Below are 22389 nucleotides of genomic sequence, written 5' to 3' on the forward strand. Positions count from 1 at the left end.
GTATCTTTAGGGATGAGGCAAGATCTTCTCCAGGATAGAGGTTATCCCAAGCACAAATGCTAGGAAAGCCTGTATCCACTTTTTTATACTGGTCTAAACCTTGATCAGTGTCACAGGGGGAATTGGGATGGCTGGTCCCTTTCTCCAGTGGTCAGTTGATGGAAATAGACAACAGATTGCTGTACCATCAGACTCAACACAGACAAATAACCTAACATGCATGTTTTTCAACTGGTGATGACTATTCTGCTCCTGTGCAGCAAATAATTTCCCCCAGCTGTTTTGTATCTCTGAATATTGTTTTTCTGTGTGGACGGCTACAACCTGGGTGAGCTGGCGGCAATGTCCATCCAACAAATATGGAGGAATTTTCTCAGCCATCCAAATCATTGAATTCAGACGGTGCAAATGTCCGACGCCTAGGGATGCAAACTGCTTCTGTAAACATTTGTTAAAGGATGGAGTGATCTATGGAGCTCAGTAAATTCTGGTATGGCACCGTAATAGAATGTAACCAGTGCAAAGAGAAAATGTTGGGGACAAAAGCAACTTAACCTTGAAGTGGTAGGTCACATTAACATCACAGACTGAGGTCAGTAGTGGTGGTATAAAGCGCATTTCCACCATATGAGTGGAGCAGTGTTTATTGGATGGAATAATAATCTCTCACTGTCTGGTAGTCCAACAAAGAAGCCAGTTTGGCAGCTGCCGGGGAAATAACACTTGCCATACTGTATTTTGTCAAGATTAAAGTTCGTTGCAGAGAGGATTACCGTGTGGAGCTCTTTTTCCACACTGTGGATACATGTGGAAGTAACTATTAATGCTTCAGCTCATTTAGACATTTATGAAATGGTCAAACACACTCTAAAACTTAACTTAAAGCTTTTAAGTTTTAGAGTTGCAGAGGATGGATCAGTATCACACTAAAGACTAAACCATATGGATTATGTATGAGATGTCACTTCCAAAGTGAATACTTTGGGCGATATAATAATGTTGATCAGATTTCCATTGATCTTTAGCCATTTAAGTCAATGTTAGTTTAGAAATAAAATTCACATTGGATAAAATTTTAAAAAATTGCTAAGTTCAGTGGTGTTAGCTGGAAAAAAATAAGCTGATAATTTGCTATAATCTTCAACCTAAGGCCATGTTTGTAAATTTCATGTCATCTGGATGTTTCTTGGGCACAGCATGAGGGTGTTCATGTCTGCTCGTGTTTGAATAAACACACCCAACATATGTATCTATATGTGACTTTCTACCACAACAAACCAATGGAGCATAAAGTTTCAATGCTGTCTTGTTGACATCCTACATGTGTTTGCCTCTGTACCATTTTGATAATTGAAAATATGGCCTGTAACTTTCTTTAAAATATGTTTTGGCTTGTTGAGATGGGCATAAGTTTTCTGTTTGCATAAAGGGGCTTTCCCTCAGTTCCAAGATACATTTTTTATACTCTTTAAAATGTCATTCACAATTTTAATGTGGAGGTGACGAGACAGTAAGAATGTAACTTTGACTCTGCGCTACCATGTTGTCTATGTTAGCTAACACACAACTCAAACTCCTTATACAATTGGGGCATTGATAAAGACTTGTCTCACATGGAAAGTGTTTGTATTCTCGGGTCATTGTTCAGGACATGTGGTTCCTGCTTAAAATGGATAATCTACCAGACAAGAATTCCAGATGATTATTCAAAGAGCTGAGCTGTGTTTGCTTAATATAGAAATGGGGGATGAGTGAAAAAAAGATGAACTCCTTGAACTTAGCTGTAAGATAAGCACATGCACATGCTCCTCCAGAATTGATTGTACAATGACTTTTAGTTGCTTAATGATTTCAGTTAGGAAGCCATTCCCAAGTAAATCTACCAGAAACTGCATATAAGACGCCAGGTTCTTATGGGCAGATGAAAGAAATGGCTGTAAAATTAAAGTGTCATTGAAATAAACTTAGTAGCTTCTGCTGTATTTCTATTGTCTATAGAAAAGTCATTTAACAGTGTGGACTTAGAGTGTGACCATCACAGTGTGAATCAGACTGAGGAATCTTCTGGGCTTTCAGTGGCTCATTGTCAACAGGCATCTTCCTTCTCTTCCACAGTAATATCTAGGGGTACGTCAGTCATATGAGTGGAACTGCTTGAACGTGCAACCACTTATCTTGCTGTGCTCCCTTCAAATTCTACTCAGCACCAATGCAAGTCATGGGATAGAGATGAGGATGATGGCAACCTTTATTTGGGAATGACATGCATGTGCTTGGGAGTGAGTTTCTATTTTGCCACGTGAAAGTCTATTAGGTTAAGTATAGGAGATATGTCTGACTGCGTCTTTGATACAGCAAGACAATAAGTGTGACCTGACGCTAATGTTTCATTGATATATGATAGTCAAATCATATTTGATCATACTCAAGCCTTTGAACATAATGGCATACTTAAATATCAAGGATGGTTGATGGTTGAAGCTGGTGCATTTAACTGACCAATTCAGAATAGTTGAGAATAAAATACAATGATTCTTTGGTGAAACTTATTTTATTGGAATTTGTAGGTAGGACTGCAAGGCAGCACAGTTTGCAGCATTATTGCCTTCCAGGAAGAAGATCATGGGTTCAAATCCAGGCCTGGGGCTCTTTGTGCATGGAGTTCGAATGTTCTCTCTATTCAGGCGTGACTTCTCTCCAGCTCCACTATCCAAAAACATACCTGCTAGGTCAGTTGATCTCTGTAAGGTATGAGTGAGTGCATTCATGGGTGTTTGTCTTGTGTTGCTCTGTGACGGATGGGTAACCTGATACAAACAGATAAAGACAAGAAAGGGAATTTTTAGGGACACCAATGATTGTGGCACTGATCACTTTTAAAAATACAACTATTTCTTAGCTTGGGACTCTTTAAAACAGAATAAATCCAATTAAATTAGAGTTGGATTTTTACTAGATTCATAAGTGTGATATACTTCCATTTACGTAAAAGATACATTAATTGTTGTATTTTCACACATCTTCCAGGAGTGCAAACATTCATGAAGGCCATTGTTTAAGATAGTGCAGATATGAATCACAAGCCAGGCAAGCCGCAGAGCACATGTAATCGCTTTCAGTTTACAAAATAAGGAATTCTGCATTCAACAGTTTTTTTTTTTACTATTATTTTACATGAAGGTGACATATGATACAACTGTAACAAATGATTTTTCTCCAAATGAAAAATGGACATGGAAATATATAGTAATGTGAATCTAAATCTATTGTAAAATAGTACTGTATGTTTTTGTTTATTGTTGTTTTGTTTTACACTATTTTCCAAAAATGAGTGAAAGAACAACCAATGTAGTTAACAAAAGGTACAATTTCAGAGAAGCTGGAGAAATCTGACTCTAAACCAGAATCTCAAACAACCTGCATCTCCTTAAAAGAAGAATACACAATTTAAAAAGAAATGAGGACGGCTTTAAGACTTTTGCACAGTATTGCACATCCCAGACTCCGCAGCTATGCAATGACTGTCCTAAAGATGCCAGAGAACATGTGAGCCCCTCTGTAATGACTGACCACTCTGTGGTCACATGTGTTAAACTTAGAGCTCTGAAAATACCAAAAAGAGATTTTCCAAAGGGCTGATGGTGTCGCATTGGTTAGCAATGTTGTCTCAAGGGTTCAGGGTCTTTTTCTGGGTATTCTGACTTCCTGCCACAGTCCATGTTCATGTCAGGTAAATTGCAATTCTAAATTGTCCTCAAATGTGTGTTTGTGTTTGCACAGTTGTATGGGTTGTACCCTCTCTCCTGTCCACTGACTCCTGGCTCCACGCTCCAGCCTGCAGTTTTGAAAATGATTACCCAGCGACTGAAAATGAATGGGCGGGTATTTTCTGAACCGATTGCACCTTATTGTTTTAATGTACTTAACAACAAAGTTAAAAGTGCAGTAGCCCAGATGGTCAAAGAGTGGTTAATGATTGACATTGTGTTGACTGGACATACATGTTTCCAGAAACACTTCAGAGTCATGGAGAACAGTTTTTGCATTTGTAACCAACAGAATCAGCCAGGATAAGATAATCAACAACAAAAAAACAAATTATAAATTTGTTGTGGAGTACCCACAAATTATTTCAGCTGTTAGATCAATTGGCTGCAGTTAAAAATCCTAAATCTGAGTCAATATATGGACTTCCTGTTTGCAATACACTAAAATATACCTTATATCCTTTTATGGTGACACAGAGTTTGCATGGGATTACTTCAAACTAAGGGATTCCCCAAATCAATTTGCTTTATAAGTCAGCACCCTAATATGGATGTCATTCTGTTACCGGGTTTCTGAATGTCTGTTACAAATGTAAAATATTCCACATTTCTTTAAACAGCAGGAAGGTCTTCTCAACAAAATCATGATGGCTGGTCTTTTACTATAAAAGCTAATAATAATAATAATAATAATAATAATAATAATAATGATGATAATAATAATAATAATAATAATAATAATAATAATAATAATAATAATAATAATAATAATAATAATAATAATAAAAACCTTGTGATTTTACCTATGCAGAGCATTGAAAAACTGTGCACAAATATAAATCTAAAATGTGTGGTGTGAATTTGCGTTCACTCCCTTTCATTCACTTATATACATAATGTCCAAAAATACAATTCTATGTAATCAACTCTCTTTTCTATCCTTGAATGTAATTTAATCCCAGTATAACTACAGATGTAATCTTAGATTTCTTAGGGAACATTCTCATGAAGACCAAGGATCAGAGCTGTGAATCCTAAAGCTGGATTAAGTTATACATTTACATTTCAGGCTTTAAATATTACACAGTTCTGTTCAGTCCATCATCTGGAAATAGAAAGAGGGTGACAGAACAACAAATCTACCAAGTCATGACTTTTCACAGCTAATGCCGGTAATTCTGTTGACAAGACAACTTCAGTATATTGTCTTTGCAATGTGTAGTTCTGTGGTGAACACAGCAAACGTATGGACGAAAATGATCTGGTTAGATAACACCAAACCCTAACTTTTTGGTATACTGTACATACAAAATATGCCAAATATGATAGTGTGTTGTCTCCTATGAGGACAACACTAACCTCATCAGGGGACCTTGGTGGGATTATCATGTTGTGTGGATGATTTTTCAGCAGAGACACTCAAGCAGGAGTTAAGGGGAAGATGAATGAAGCAAATTCCAGGACAATCTTGGAGTAAATTGCTGCAAAGAAAAATTGAGATTGAGTGAAGTGGTTCATCTTCCAACAAGACAACAGATCTAAACATACAACAAGAGCTACAGTAGAAGAATTTAGATATAAATCTTAAGAAAGGCCCAATCAATGTCCAATTCTTTCACTTTGGCAAAAAAGATTGTGTAAAGACACTTTTTGCTGAAATCGCCAGCCATTCGCCATTCTAGAAGGAGCTCATTTAGGCAGAACTGACCAGGTGATTTCTCATCTGAAAATGATTGCTTGCAAAAAATGTCGTGAACATGTTTAGTGTAGCCCATGGGCTTATTCTGACATGTATAAGGAAGCATAATAGGTCCTTTTAATCAGCATTTGTTCTTTTAAATTCTGTCATTCCTTCTTGTTCATAAACGCATATTCTTTTTTTGTGCACAAACGTTTTGGCTGCAGATCTTTTTAGCTGTGATTGCATTTGTCCTCGGAGGCCAACCAAAAGCCACAGAAGAATGTTTGCAGTCAAAGTTCAGACTAACATTTTATTTGTCCAGACCGTGGTAACCAAGATGTTGGCCTCTGCATCAACAGCCAAAACAAACAGAACGAAAATACATTCTTCACATACGTCCCTAGATCATGTTTGGGGTATTTATTTTGCTGCAGAAAGAAAAGTGAAGGTAAGAACAGACAGAAAAACAACTTTCACAGTTTTAAAGGATTGTTTCCTGCAACTCAGCACATAGTGTGAGAGGATACATTAACCTTGGCATGAAAACAAAAAGCAATGGTTCAATGGAGATTTGATTCATAATGGACAAGGTAAACTGCAAGTACTTCAAATGAATAGTACTTTAAGTGAAACGTACTACAGACATTAATGGTGGCCACAAGTATTGCAGTGGGCTGGACCATTGTTTGTAACAACAATACTCGTGTTGAAGGGACTTTCACCTTAATTTTAAGTCTCCAATGCAATTTCTAACCATGTACCTAAGAAGATCCAGTCTGAAAGCAAATTTGATTATGTAATGATATTAATGGGGACCCACAAGTACAGGATAACAATTTAATTAATTAGCTTACTGTGAATTAGCATTACTAGAGCAGGTCATACACTATACAGTTTAGGAGATATGCAGAGAATATTGCTCATCATTGGGTTACATTGGATTTCCAGAAAACATAAAGGCCAGTTGGAAAATAAGAACGCAGTTTTGTAGTTATACTGACCACTCAAAGTACTACTACAATAGGTATACAGTACCCCATATTAAAGCAGAACCCTCAGCAAAATGACTTGGGCCGATAGGGTCGTATGGCTACCTCCAAACACATGGCAACCACTCTCCTATACAGTACAACCCCGTCTCCAACTCTGCAAGGGTAAAGATTGGAGACTGTACCTTAAAGAGGAATATAAAATCAATTTAAAGACAAGTAGTGTAGTTATTGTTGTTTTTTATATTCACTGTATTAAACTGTTTAAAAGAAATGCTTCATTTGGCCTATAAACTATTTAAAAGACAGACAAATGCTGTAAAAATAGAAAATGGATTGGTGTCTGTACTAAGACTTACAGTGCTTCCCTAACAAAATGAAGACAACCTATAGATTATAAACTTTCTCCAGCAGCACCTTGTGCTGCTTCTGACTTCCGTATTGTCTGGAAGTAATGTGATAACATGGGAAGTAGCGGCACATGATCTTAAGCAGTTAAAAGGCATCTGTAATTATAAAATTAAAGGCAGTATGAGTTTTATTTTCCTGTCCCACTTTGGAAACCTCATGTCCAATATGGAGAATACTTCAGTTGTCTTCTCTTTTTTTTCTCACAGTTTTCACCAACCGGACTATACTGTCTAAAAGGAGCTACTGTATCAAAAATTTAGATCATGAATTCTATCTGGCAGTTAGATGGAGTTCTAACTGCCAGATAGAATTTTTTTTTCTGAAAAAGTTATGATTTTTCTGTTAGAAGAAAAAACATAACTTGCAACCCATTTGAGTTATGTAACAGATGAGACCCTGCGATGGACTGGCGACCTATCCAGGGTGTACCCATCCTCTCGCTCGGTGACCACTAGAGATGGGCACCAGCACCCCGACAATCCTACTAGGGATAAGACTGTAAAGATAATGAATGGATGGATGAATGGAACATATTTGATGAATAATGAATTGCCTACTCCAACTGCATAAGGATTCTGTATCAGTTCTCTTCAGGAACTCAGGTGAGAGTACTGCGTCTTATCTGAAAGTTCAAGGTCCAAATGTCTCATCATGCAAGTAATTAGTTGGCTATAAAAGGGTTACTATGCAAATATGTAAGATGTGTCTTACCGTGATTGTTAAAGAAACAGAGAAACGGATATTTCTGCTTCAAGTCTGAGTAAAAGACAGTCAGTAGAGCAAAACTATTTGAACAACTATTACAAATTAATAGTAAGAGATCATTTTGGCATAATATTAAAACTCATCTTTAAACAATCATTCATCCAAAACCAGTGAAAACGGTCAGATTTCCTGACTCAGAATCTTTTCACCCAGTCTCAGGTCTCGCCAGCTCTGCAGCTCCGATGATCTCTGCCCTTCAAAATAAAGGCGGCTATCACGTGAAGGAGTAGTGACGGGGCGGGCCTTAGGCACCCCTCAGCCAATCACGTTCACTGTTTTGCGGCTTGCCATTCGATGATAAACATTGCGACCTGACCCGCTGAGCACACAGTCAGGCAAAACACGTCAACGTGGGGAGGTCAGTCCGAGCGAATCCTCCCCTTTCTGCAAGTCGCAGTGTTAGACTGGAATTAATAGGCTACTTTACAGATACGAACACTTTAGTGAAGTAGTGTCCTGTTTCGGAAGGTGGAGACGCTAAGCTTGTACTCCGACATCCACCTTTATCACCGGAAACCTGTTAGCTTCGTTAGCTAACGTGAGCTAGCTCAGTTAGCTGTTACCTACTCTCGTTTTCTTGTACGCAGCTGACCTCGAACATAAGACAGACGGACAGAGTGTCGCTGTTTGTCATTTCGGGGTCGCTTACCCCGTGGCTTGACATCCTTGGCTCCCTTCGCTGCTGTGTGGCTCTCCGCGGACGGTTCTCGAATATGATACACAATGAGTCAAAGAGATACCTTAGTTCATCTGTTTGCTGGAGGGTGAGTATGTTCTACAGTCGTGTACGCCAGAAGCTAAGCTAGTTAGCTCTGTGCTAGCAGCTAGTTGAAGCTTTTCAATAATTACAGTGGTATGTAAATGTAAGTGGGATGTTATTAAATGTACTCTTGTAACTGTGTAGCTTAAACATCAGCTTGACAGATATGAGCTACAAAGGCTTGTCCCTGATTGTGTACCCGTATGAGCTGACACTTCAATGACAGTTATATATATGAATGAAATGGCTAGCTTGTGGTCACGCCTTCCGTTTTCATTAACAATCAGTAAAAGCAATACTATTTCCTATGTTTTATTTATTTTTTTTTAAATCACTATTTTTTCCGCTTTAATGTGCAGTGTGATACAGATGTGTCGGAACCTCTGCGTATTAGCCCGAATTGCATAAAAATATCTGAATGTCTCATTCTTTGCTAGATCCAGTTTAAGCATGGTAATGAAGATTTTTTTTTTACTGTGAATTATTTAACCCCACTTTACATATTTTAGAAAATGTATAATAACGACATTTTGTTTGCATATAGGCCGATAATTCAGCTCAGTTTGCTTTTACATATCTCAATTTCACAAGAAACATCCCAAAGTACGTTGCAAAACAATAGGATTTAAACCATGTACAGCTACAAAAAATATGTTATTAAATGTCATCTAATACAATTCACTCATATAGGCTAATTTAAATTCAGTTTGATGCTGTCAAATTTGATTCTACTTTTACTACAATCCAACTATATGCAGTTCATAATGCTACTGGTAATTATCTCTCTAAGGGAAGCCCAACTGATTGCATTTAACCACTGATATTACAAAAATCCCTCCTCTTAAGTGAGAACAGATCTTTTCAGGTAGAGACCTTTAGCAGAACCTGGCCCAGTATGAACGAACAAATGCCATGACCTACTGGGAGTTAAGACCAAACAAAAAAAGATTAGAGTAGAATGTAACTTTGAGCACTTTGCCCAGCTTTCACTGCAGTTTTTTTCTGCTACTTTGTGGTTTTATTTTATGAGCCTAGACCTGTCGGGTTTCTCCTTTTTGATGTTAAACAGTTCTTCCCTTAAATAAAATCTGTTTTGAATAAATCAAACCAGGATCATTTGAGTGCTGAGATTGCACTCATCCCTGTTGTGTATATGCTGAATAACTCAATCCTGAGCTCATCCCCACATGCTTTCACTAGTGAGAAGTCGTATATCTTCAGTTTTCTACAATAGTTGTATGTCCTTTGCCTGCTAAAGCGCTCTCTAACCGGACCCCCTCCGAACGGTTTGTTACGGATTGAAAATTAACCAATACTGAGAGATAACCCCACCTGAGATTCCTTACTCTGGTCGTACCCAGCCCAGTGCGGTCCTGCTTTGATCGGCTCAATCATGTAGCACATGTACATAATGTTTTTGTCTTTTGTTATCAGTGTGTCTGAGATTAGGCTTTTTATAAATAGCGGAGCTGCTTTTTTGGAATGCTTTGGTCCTGGTAGGACATTCACTGAAAAAGAAAGTTAAGGGAGGGAATTTGAAGTAAGGTTGGTTTCATGCACGTGTAGATTCTATTTTTTTGGTGAGCATATGCTTTATAAAACTTTGCTTTTAAAAAAAATATGTAAATAACTAATTTACCATTTCATGTCTTTGTGTCTTGCTGACCTATCTTGATTTATTTTTTCTATTTTAAACACAAATGTACAGTATTGACAGATTGTGTTTTTAGCAGAAAAACACTTGAAAAGGTGAATTTCAGAGTTTAAAAACCTGTGCATTTCATGTCATGATTTTTTTCTGTCTTGCTTGTCTTCTTTATTTTTATACCAGATGTGGGGGCACTGTAGGAGCCATATTGACGTGTCCACTGGAAGTGGTGAAGACTCGTCTGCAGTCTTCCTCCATCACCCTCTATGTGTCTGAGGTCCAGCTAAGTACCGTCAATGGGCCCAGCGTGACCCGTGTGTCTCCACCAGGCCCCCTGCACTGTCTAAAGTGAGTAGTCGACTGGTTTCTTTCCTTTTAGACTCATAAATACAGAATATACTTTGTCTTCAAATGGAGATACCAAGTCTTTCAACTGCATTCTTCTCCTCTGTACAGTTTTATCAGGATACAACCACACATCATAATTATTTTAAAAGGATTTTATGTCATAGAGCAGCACAATCTGTAAAGAGGAATACAAATTAAAATCTCAAAGGTGTTTTGCGCTCAGTCCTCTCTGAGTTAATATTTTGTAGACCCACGTTTTGGTTAAAACTAAATCTGCAGATCTTTTGGTTTATGTCTCTCAGCTTTGCACATTTACAGACTGAGACTTTTACCTATTGTTGGTTGCTGAATAGCTCAAGCTCAGTCAGACTGGACGGAGAGCGACTCATGAATTCTCAAATCTTTGTATACGTTCTCAAGCAGATGCGGATTATGCCACTATATATTTTTTTCTGAACACATAACTCTGGTTGTATAATTAGGGTTATTGTCCTAATGGAAAGTCAGTCTTGCTCCATTTTCAAGACTTACAGCATCTAACAGACTTTCTTTCAGAAATGACCTTAGCAGCTCGCCAGAACAGCATCATAATGCTACAGCCACCACCATGCTTCACTGTTGAGATGAGATGATCAGGGTGATGATAGAACTTCACAATTCTTTAGTAAAAATATTTGTGTATAATTTTCTGTTGTTTAAAACTATGCTCTGCTTTGTGTTGGTCTCTCAGCTAAAATCCCAGCAAACTATATTGTTTGTTGTTATAGTGTAGAATGTGAAATGATGAAAAACCTATGAATCTTACACCTATAAATGTGCAAATGCCTCTGCTATATTCATAATCCTTTTTTAGTCGGTAACCAGGTTTAAAGTGAGATGAGTACAACTTTTGTTATGTGAAGCATTTGGCTCCAGCTTTCTTTACTCGCTCCTTGCACCGCATTGTGGCTTTTGTTTTTGTTTACTGTGTCCAGTGTCCCCCAGGAAGTGGCCACAGTAACCACTTCCTGAAACCAAATGTTATGATCTCAGTGTTTGGACAAACTGTTAAAAAAAAAAGAAAAAAGAAACTGCTTTAGCTAGACGACAACAGAAGCCATCATAAATTGACAGTTGTTTACAGGAATCCTGAGGTTACTGACAGAGCATGACTCAGCATGGCTATTAAAGGGAAATAAGATCCAACATGTGTGAACAGAAACAACTCGGGGGCGGAGCATAATGTTGGAGCTTATATCTGATAAATTTGTGCCCGTTTATTATTGTATGCCCAAATGACCTTGACTGAGAATCCAAAAATGTCAGACTATTTTTATAATTGTGTTCCACTGACACATCTTAGGCTTTGCATGTAGGTCAAAGTTCCTCTGCCACTTGAATAGAGTTTGGTTTGGTTTCATGGTGATTGATGTGAGAGGGGTAGCAAAAAATAGCTTCAACAAATGCCATCACCGACATCGAATGACACAATGTTCAACATCATGAGTCAAAATGAAATATTTTAGACCAAAAACTGACTGTAACAGAATAGACTGGTTTTAATTTAGATCGTGCATAGTTGTTGGGAAATATGTTCTTTCTTTAACAGTTATGTGATTGTAGAGATAAATATGTGTGTGTGTGTGTGTTTCGTACTCAGAATGATTTTGGAGAAAGAGGGACCTCGATCTCTCTTCAGAGGCTTGGGGCCAAACTTAGTGGGCGTGGCACCTTCCAGGTGAGCTCTCTTCTGCTCTAATGGTCAATACAGCATCTATCTGAATAAATACCCTCAATAGCATTAATTATTGCCCATCTTAAATCAAGACATGGAAACATTTTCTTTCAATATATTTTTTGACAAATCTTGTTAGTCCACAGGGTTCTGTGTTGGGAACTGTGTTATTTTGGAGTACAAAACTTCAGTCAAATATGACATGACTGAAGTTTTGCACTCCAAAACTCTCAATCTTTCCGGTAGTAGCTCACTGTTGGTCCGTTATGTCCATTGCTCATGTTAAGCTAGCGCCTGTGTAAGCGCTGCATCACACACAAATATAAAAAAACAAGTATGTTTCAGTCACCATCTGTCCACTGTAACCATTTAATTGGTTTATGCTAGATAGCAGAAATATATGTTAAACATTGTAAAACATTCTAACATAAATGTTTTCAAACACGGAAATATTAGCTTAGCTGGAGGAGTTACTGACACTCCCCTGATGGCTGAAAATAAAAGTCCATCAGTTGAATAAAACCAGAAAAAAAAGCTTAATGACAAAGGTTTAATACATGAAGATAAATCAGACAGATAAAAAAAAAATATTTTTTTTTTTATTAGAAACAGCTTTATTATTTCTAGTTTGTAGCATGTAGTAGGCACGCACAGTTTTCTCTAAATGTGAAGTGTGTGCAATAATAACAAAAACAAGTTTTAACAGAATTTCTACGTCAAAGTCACAGTTTTTACCTCAGTGGCAACTCTGTTTTTCTGGTTTTGTTTTTGGGGTTTGTTTTGCCAAAATCCCACGTTAACATGGACTGGTTCTGTACGCTAGCTGTCATTATGAGCCACTTACGAGGTTTTTTGAGGTTACTTGGAAACAGAGACACATTAAGGCAGCACAGTCATTAAGGTGCCGTTCATGCTCATGGCTTTCTCAGCAGTTTGCGCATTGGAGACATGGCAACAACAGCCGGCGCGTAATTAGGAAACTCACAGACGGCGATTTCCAGTGCGTTTCTCCACATTAATGAGAGGAGGAAAGTGAGGACTAATGGCACAGAGCTGATGCTGAGGGGAGCAGGTGGCACTGTTCAGAGTACATAGTGTTTGATTACATCAATGAATTCTGCTTTCACAGCAAAATAAAAGAGTGAAGACACCTCCAAAGCTGACCTTTAGATTATAACATGATGGATATGCATTGTTATTGATGTTGCAACACACACAAACCGTTGTACTGAAAATGAAAAAACATAAAAACAAGCGAGTGCCTTATTTTCTGAATGCCGTTTGTCTGAAGAGACAGTGAAAATTAATTCTGCTGTTGGTGTTTCATCTCATGAATTGTTAAAACTCACTAAGCAGATCCTGCCTGTGTGTAATTAGGAACCTGACTTACAGTTGGAGGCTTAAAGTAATTTGTTTTGTAGAGAAATTAAAAGAAAGTGGCCTACTTGGCTTGTTTGACCTCATTCAGGTAAAACACCCACTGACCCAATTGTTGCTTTTGTTTCAAACAGAGCAATCTACTTTGCTGCTTACTCCACCGCCAAAGAGAAGCTGAACGCTGTGTTGGAACCCGACTCCACGCAAGTGCACATGCTGTCGGCTGGAATGGCAGGTAACCATGAGATCAGACTGACAGGGCAGTGCCGTGTCAAATTCAGCAACCAAGTGAGCAGCTTTTTTTTCAGCAAATAATTTCTGTGTGGTTTAGTGTCGGGTTGCTGTTAGTTACTGTGGTGCTGCAAGATCAGATTTAAGTGCAGTGTTGTTTTTTTTTGCTGCTATGTAGAGCTATAGAAGTAGTTTTCTGCCTATACTGCCTGAAGTAAAACTATACTTCAGGCAGTATAGTTTTACTATACTGCCTGAAGTACTAAAACTAAGTTAAATAACCAGATAATGACTTATGGAGAATATTCTGAATCCTTTTTCATGTTTTGTCATGTTACAAATTCAAACTTTTATTTTGGTGAATTTTATGAGATAGACCAACACAAGGTTGATGTGATGTGAAAGGAAAATTAGAAATGGTTTTCAAACAAAAATTAGAGTTGGGAGATCCAGCTACTTGGTAAACAACTTTGTGTTGGTCTTCTACATAAAATACCTGAAAAACACAATAAAAGTTGTTGGGTGTACCATAAGAAGAAGCACTGTATTTACTAAAAATTGTTCTGTTTCAACAGATAAAATAAAACATCAATACAGTAATGGAGTGATGTTTTGTTGGTTTCTGCTCTGAAGGACTCTAATCCTTCTGTAGAAAACAGATCTGTCAGTCACACAGTCAGACAGCTACAGCTTTGTGTGTGTGTGGTACTGGGTGAAACAGAAAGTGGACTCCACTGATGCTTTTAGTGGACCGTAACTTTGGCCGTTTAAAAGCCTAGTCAAGGTCGGCATGTGTCAGTGGGTCTCCCTTCGGTTTCACTCCACACATTCTTTAGTGTTTGCACTGTGAGAGCAGAACTGGCTGAGGTGTCAGCAGACTGAGCACAGTGCTTTCCTAAGACACGGTCCATGAAAAGCTGCTTTAGATTAATAAGATTTAATTTGTTTTTTGTTGGGGGTTTTTTTGTCTCTGCTTCATATTTAGCTTAATCTGTACAGAACAGCATGACAGCAAAATTATTTTGATGGTAATAAAAATGTATGAACAAAGATTTTCAGAATAAACAAACAGCATCTAAATGCTGGAGAATTATATTAAGAGGGCTGAAAATAAGGTTACTTGCACTGTTCAACAGTCCCTGTTCCCCTCGTGTCGTCTGTTTGAGGGTGATAATTTTTTCGTAGTTTTTTTTTTTTTTTTTCGGTTTGTGGTGGATTAATTCCTGTGTTTTTGTGGGGAATGGGGAGTCAAATGGTTGCATGCCGGTCATGTTGCTACACACAAGCCTGTGTCTGTTTTAGGCTTTTACTCTACCGTAGCTCTCCTCTCGCAAGGGCATGAGACCCCCGCACCACCAGGGGTCTCTAGCTGCATCTGTGAGGAGTTACTTGGGTCTGCGTGAGTACTCACCACAGATCTGTGCCTCTTTTTGTACCTGGTTCTTCTCTTTCTCTTTCAGTATTTCTGTCCTCTCCTCCCTTATTATGTTTTTAAAAATATTTGCTTCATTTGTAAAAGCTATTACAGCTAAATACAGCCTCCCTGACATGCTGTTACTCACACCTGATGGTCTATAAAAAGGCTATCTTTCCTTCTATAAGATGCCTTTATAGAGCTTAGATTTATGTAGTTTTAAAACAAGTTTTCACCATTTTATTCTACTGCTGACATGGACACAGCTACAAGAACATTTACACATTGCTGTGCTTTTACAGTATCGCTAAATATCACAAATGGCAGCTTAAAACACAGCTTATTGTATTTTAGAAGTTTCTGGTTGTGTAATCCTCCTGTTTTCTCTCCTTCCTTAGGTTTTACAGCCATCACAGCAACAAATCCAATATGGCTCATAAAAACGCGCTTACAGTTGGATGCAAGGTAAACATTACACTGAGATGGCAGATGTAGAAACTGCAGGATGACTTTGGTGGGAACACCAGCTGCTTTGATTTTGACTTGTGGGAGTTCTCTGAATATTTTTGTATTTTATTTTTGAAGGACTGTAAAATTCTGTAAGGCTTTGCTGATTCTTGTTGGGGACAGCATTTGACTTGTAAAACATGAGTGCGAAAAATATTTTTTCCTCTATGATTGTTTAAAATATTTAGGTTTTTTGTTCAAAATGACTATGCAAAGCCTTATTGGGAACTAATTGTACCATGTTAAAAGAAGCTCATTAACAAGCATCAATACCTCTGTAATGGTACTTAATAAAACAAAATCTAATAGTATGAGGAAAAGATCCTGGGGCTGAAATGATTAAGGCGATTTATCATAGTGAATCGATAATTGAAATAATCATCAACTAATTTGGAAGTCATTAACTAGAGTTTACAGATTCCAAAAATGGCCATTTGCTGGAAAAACACACAGCAGTTTTAATCAAAAACTGAACAAAAATTAAACACATGCTTTTAAGATGGAGAAAAACCCAATTTTGCCTGTAAATATGTTAAGTCTGCTTGAAGTGATGCTCTCAGTATTTGCTTGAGCGTATTTTTGAGTCTCCTCTGTTGCCATATGCAAATCGAATGCCAGATGATGCTTTGTGCTTTTCACATCATTTCACATCCCTCTTTTTTTATTATTATTTCAGGAATCGAGGGGAGCGGAGGATGAGTGCGTTGGAGTGCGTTCGTCGGGTGTATAAAGCAGACGGCTTTCGTGGATTCTACAGGGGAATGTCTGCTTCCTACGCCGGCATCTCAGAGACTGTGATCCACTTTGTTATCTATGAAAACATTAAGCGGCGCCTCTTGGAGGCCAAAACGCCGCAGAACATGGACGAAGAAGAAGAGGCATCAAAAGATGCTTCGGACTTTGTCGGGATGATGCTTGCTGCTGCCACATCCAAGACTTGTGCCACAACTATTGCTTATCCTCATGGTGAGAGTTGGAGATACTATAGGTAGCTAAAGCTAAATTACGATCCTTTTTTTAATTTGTACTTACCCAAATCGTTTCATTTGCAGAGGTAATCCGCACCAGGCTACGAGAAGAGGGCACCAAGTATCGTTCCTTCTTCCAGACTCTAACCACAGTACCCAGAGAGGAGGGCTACCGCGCCCTGTATCGCGGCCTCACCACCCACCTGGTACGCCAGATCCCTAACACCGCCATCATGATGTGCACCTATGAGCTGGCTGTCTACTTCCTGAACGGTTAAAACCTCCCTACCCCTCAGAGAGTTGGTGTAATCTTAGCCCTGATCAGAGAAGGAGATGAGAAAACAGCAGCACCTGCACAATAGTTGGCACTGCTAACAATCTGCTTGATGGAAATGGGTAGAGAAAGCCCCATCGGTCTTTGTCTCAAAAGCAAGGCCTTGGAGTTTTGTTTTACAACCAAAGGAAAAGGCACAAGGATACTCACATTCACTCTGGAAGTCATTGTTTTGATTTCTGTTCTGTCCCTTGTTCAGGTTCAGAGTTCTGAAGTAGGAACCTGACAAGTTGTTGGCAACTCCTGTATAGATGTGGGGGGAAAAAAGCCTTAAAATGCATGTTTTATTGCAGCAACATAATCTCTCTGAAAATGTGAACAGTTTCAACCCGTCATTTGACTGCTTTTATTTAGCTTTATTCATAATTATTTTGAATAAAATCACTGGTGGCCCAATGATTGCCATTGCTGTTGGCAGCAACTTATCCAAATGTCTGTTTTGCCAGTAGGTGAGCATTTGGAGGCTAAATGTTGGAGCATACAAACAAAAAGATGTTGGACCATTTCTGTTTTCACAGTCACTGAAAATTGTCTAAAATTCCGTCCTCCTTTCAACTCACACCAGCATTTTCTGTTGGGGTTGTATTTGAGGACAGGGAAAATATTTTTGTGTAAATTTGGTCATATGTTTTTGGTCATTATTTTTCTCAATGTGGTCAGCTTCTGATACAATAGACTCAATATTCCCAGTTCCTTTGGAGGAGAAGTGCATCAGATTCTCTTGTGTGCTTAACATTGGACATGAAGTGCTCTCCTTCCTATTCAGCTGATTCCTATTCAGCTGTTCTTTTACGATACGCAAATCTAACTCAGTCCAAAGCAGAGAGTTCAAGTTCAGCAAACTCCCCATGTTTACATTTGTCATGGTATTGACACAAATGGCTTTTTCCTTGCATCGGCCCAAACAAATGGAGGTAGGATCTAATGGCGGTTATTGTGATTTGTTGACTTCCAGCATCCAATCTTCAGAGATATTCTTAACATCCTGCTCCCTGTGTGGTGCAGGACCAGCCTATGCCAGGAGAGGTGTACCATGTCAGTAAAACATGTGATTGCATTATTGTTACTTACGTTAGTGGTGGAGTACCACAGGGTTAGTTCATTTTTACTACCAATTATTTTTACTATGGCATGGGATGATTTTCTTCTGTAATGAGGATGATATTCGGCTGCATTTATCCCAGGACAGTCTTGTAAAGGAGATTTTGTTTTCTCCTGGGTAAATTAAGGTTAAACAAAAATAAAATAAAATAAATCCCTCAGCATTTAGTGACTGAAATATACACCAGATGTTGGCATCTGGGGCAGTAAAAGGCTTTTCAACTCACCAGATGTTTCACTTGCATCCAGAGTGAGAATAATATCCTACCAAATATAAAGTAGAAGAATCCTTTCCAATTTTGATTTTAGAAATAGTAAAATTGTATTGTGCAGCTCAGTTGTTGTGCCATCTATGATTTTATTCAGTTATTCCTTCATGCGATTTTATTTTTTGTCAACTGAATAAATTACAAGTTTATATTTCATAGCAAGATTATGTTGCTGCAGTAAAATGATTTTACTCGCATATTTCTCACACCTCTTTACCAGGCAAGCCATCCAATTGACCTACAGCCTTTAAATCGGTTCAAACTGCATAAAATGGAGTAAAAAAAAAAAAATCGTTCAAAACCTGTTGTAGTCCTCACGATGATTAAAGTAGCACATAGTGCTCCCTGCATCCTTCAGAATCAAAGTGCAGTGGAACGACGAGAAAGAAAGATTGCCTGAGGGGCAGAGGAGGGAAAAGATGATGTGCCTTGTGTGAAAACGATCCGCAGACGGAGATGCACAGCAGACAAGTCGCACAAGTTTTCATTTGAAAGGTTTTCTGCATTTCCAGTATTGGAGTTTCTATCAGAACAGATGCGTTTACAGAGTTCATACATGCTTGGCAGTGAAGTCTGTAGGCGCGGCTGACTTCTGAACCAGTGGGTGTTTGTGTTTTAAGTGAAAAGTCATCCGGCTACAGCAGAACCGAATCCAGTTTTCAAACTTAACTGAATGTACATAAAGAAGAGCCAAGGAAGGATATGATACTCACCCATGTTGTGGATTAAAAAGTTAATATAATTAACAAATTCTAACAAAATTTGTGATTTTTTTGATATATATAGATATATATATACCCACTTAGATAAATATATATTACCTCTAAAATGTGATTGTGTTGCGGTTTTGAGCCCGTCGTGGGAAACATTTAGTGCATTTTATCTAGGGGAGAGCAGACTTATCCCATTACTAGTTACAGTTATCTACAGAGAAGGTATTGTTCAAATCGCACATTTCCAGATCTTTCTCCAGAAGTCATGATTTTTTATTTTATTTAATTTTTTTCCCCCTCAACTTTGTGGTGGAGACGGGCTTGTTTTACAGGTGAGGACAATCCTCTTGTGTTTACATCAGGACACCCGTAGTGTTTAACCAGCAAAGTGGAAGAAGTGGACAATAAAATGCTCGTCATAAACGCACATTCATTAAACCTTCACATCTCTGTGTATGTTTTGCTATTTATATGTGAAGCATTTCACTCTTATTTTTGGTGTTTTCTGTGCATAAATGTTGTTTGCAGAGATCAGATTTATCTTTGTAGGCAAAACCAGATTTCCGATCTGACTTCATTTGTAATAATTCACCCCAAAGCGAACGCCTGAGCGCAGTCTTCAACTTGGTCACCCATCTGTTGAAATGTCATGTTTTTCTGAGACTGTGAGGAATCATTTTAATACTATTTCCTAAAGAAAATACCTTTGTACAAGGTAACTAATAAAAACAATAGAAATGTTGAAAAGAAATCCTATGGCCTAGCTACAGTAGTGTGCGCACCTTTAGATCAGTTTCTGCATTTAGTTTTCTTTGGAGTTTGTCGGAAACCCACTCTTGTCTTCAGGTGACCGTGCGGCTCTGTTCTCCTCTGGACACTGCCTGACGTGTCTAGAGGTTTGGTCTGTTTCCAAACGTTGTCCTCAGCTTGCTAGCACACACCTAAAGATTTTGCATCTGAACCTGCTTTTTGAAATTTTCACAACTTTTCCCACCTTCTCACAAACTTTTGTTGCATCTGAAGATGAGCTGCCCCTCACCATGATGCTCACACCACCATGTTGGGGTGTAAATACGATTCTCTCTCGCTGACATGCCGCATTTCTTCAGGACTTGGGCTCCACTGGATAATAACTCATTGACCCACAAGGTTTTAGGAGACTTTAGGTAGGTCTGGGTGCATTTTGTTTTTTTTAGAACAAAATAGTTCTGTCTTGCAGAAAAATACCACATGTAGAACACAACCAGTTGATATTTTCTGCAGCTCTTTTACCATCACTTCAGCCTCTCTCCAGCTTTTGTGGCCCATTTCTTTTCATCAATTTCCTTAATACATAATTATTTTCAACCTCACTGTTGTACTTTATTTTTCTTAGTAATCGGGACCATCTTCCCCCAGCCCCCCTTTTTTATTCACATATAATTTCATAGAACTAATTATATGTGCTTCTCCTGACTGATACATTTATACACTGAGATTATTTGTAATGTCTATGCAATAGAAGCAGATGTTAGTAAAAATCTGCTGATGGAGCTGAACCTTATTCCAGGTCCTTCAGATAGAATAGATGTCAGATGTGAACTGAAGAAGACTAAATGCTGGAACTGAAATGTTGCCAACAGTTGTGCAAAAGGGTTACCGCTGATTTGTACTCTCATTTCTGCCCCTGATTGTTTCCAGGTGAATAGTGTAAAGTCAAGATATGTGGAAAACAGTTTTGAAATGATTTCTCAGTCTCAATATTTTTGACATCGAAATGCCCGGCGTTTTACACGGTAGTTCTGAGAGTTTCTCCATGTACCAGTTTCCGGTTTCCAGCTTCAGAACTGACCCTTGATATGACCCCACCCTGTTTTGTTCACTTTTATGATGAAAACAGCAGGGGGAAACCCTCTGTGTTCCCACGGTGTCGGACCATCAGTTAATGATTCCAGTTCCCAGGCCGCAGTTACTGCTGGTCGTCAGCATGCATCTATGGGACCACCGGCCCTAACCAGAAATGATCCTTCCACGCAAATATGAACTAAAATCTCAAAGATCTTGACACTTAGTAATTCAATTTTTTTCTTTTCCCTTCATTTCAAGCTGTTCTATCAGGTATCTGTTGCCAACTTGTCATGTAGATATAGTGAAGAGTTGTAGTGGGATGAACAGACCCCTAAAGTGTTCATAAGTAGACATTTCCTCCCTTATGTCATTGTCTGTCTGAAGGATTTATTCTGTCCTCCTACTTGCCTCTGTGTGTCAGTGAGTTTGCCTCTGTCTGTATTTCTACATGAGTTACATAACAGTTCTCATTGGTTTGTATTTTGTATGAAAGAGACCATATAGAAGTGTGTTGAAAACCTGAAGACAGTGTTTTGTTTTGTTTTGTTGTTTTTTTAAAATAATTTGCTCTCACCCTTTAGTGTTTTTTCCATGTCAAAGATGAGCCTGCTGAGACTCAGTCTATGCATTCTGGTTTTACCTGTTTTTGTAAGAGAAAATGTCAATAAAATGAAAGAAGTGTATGTAACTTGTTTTTTTCTTTTTCTTCTTCCTCTTCCTGATTGTTTTGCTTATGTTTTTAGCATTTTGACCTATGTTCACTTGTTAAAAAAAAAATATCTGTAGGGTTTTGAAATAACTTTTTGGCATTTTTGTCAAATTATGAACGTAAAAATAAGGATGTGATTTGATTGACCAAGACAAAGTTGCATGAAAAAAAAAAAATCTTACTTGCAGTAGCATCAAAGTAATGCTACTGTTGCTTGAGTATAATTTTTGTCTGCTCTGATTCTGATTTAAGAGTCAGAAAAGCAAAAATACACAACAACCCTATTGAATGAGTACCTGAAGAACAAACAAGTTAGTTTTGAGTAATTTGCTTCATCTGTTTCCAGGACTGTTTTAATACCCACAGATCAAACATTTGTCAAGGAATTTATTTTCATCTCTACTTTAACACCCACTACAATGTTTTGTGAGAATAAAGAAGTAATGATGTAAATATTGCAAAAACCAAGGGTAAACTGGATGTTATTGGACTCTGCCAAGGTATACTGAATGCAGCATGATTTGATGTTGGATTTAGGTTTGTTTGGCTTTACTCAGCTGGTGGGGATTTTAGACAAATATAACTGAGAAGTTTCTTAAGAAATCAAAAGAAGCAAAACCAACAAATATTCACTTTCTCTCAAACAGGAGCACACCGGACCGTTTTACGGAATCCTCCTCCGCTGTCCAGTCCAATGTAAACTATGGCTTAGCCTGTTATTTCATTGGATATGACTAATAATAAAGTAATACATTTGCTTGTAAAAAAACAAAATAAAAATAGCCATTCAAAAAAAATTATAAGCCTTCTCCAGTACTGAGTAACCTGTTTGATCAAAACATTTGTTCTAAATATT

The 22389-nt window shown here is 38.1% G+C and overlaps 1 protein-coding gene and 2 long non-coding RNA genes across 3 annotated transcripts; 1 reads left to right on the top strand and 2 right to left on the bottom strand.

Annotated features, from left to right (window-relative positions):
• Window positions 1-2532: 2532 nt before the first annotated feature.
• On the bottom strand, window positions 2533-7803 carry LOC103474934 (uncharacterized). Its single transcript, XR_535260.3, has 3 exons — window positions 7560-7803; window positions 5127-5248; window positions 2533-2807 (listed from the first exon to the last, which is right to left on the bottom strand). It is a non-coding gene; the product is annotated as an uncharacterized LOC103474934 (long non-coding RNA).
• Window positions 7804-7925: 122 nt separating this feature from the next.
• LOC103474935 (solute carrier family 25 member 36-A) lies at window positions 7926-21507 on the top strand. Its single transcript, XM_008426219.3, has 7 exons — window positions 7926-8377; window positions 10205-10369; window positions 12009-12086; window positions 13595-13695; window positions 15504-15570; window positions 16289-16578; window positions 16665-21507. Exons 1-7 carry the CDS (start codon window positions 8337-8339, stop codon window positions 16856-16858), a joined length of 936 nt encoding a protein of 311 aa, XP_008424441.1. The 5' UTR covers window positions 7926-8336; the 3' UTR covers window positions 16859-21507.
• On the bottom strand, window positions 13846-14074 carry LOC145554545 (uncharacterized). The gene is made up of 2 exons (XR_014090520.1): window positions 13946-14074; window positions 13846-13900 (listed from the first exon to the last, which is right to left on the bottom strand). It is a non-coding gene; the product is annotated as an uncharacterized LOC145554545 (long non-coding RNA).
• Window positions 21508-22389: the final 882 nt, after the last annotated feature.

This window comes from Poecilia reticulata, chromosome 13 (assembly GCF_904066995.2).
Source record: "Poecilia reticulata chromosome 13, P_reticulata-male-v2, whole genome shotgun sequence".
NCBI lineage: Eukaryota > Metazoa > Chordata > Actinopteri > Cyprinodontiformes > Poeciliidae > Poecilia > Poecilia reticulata.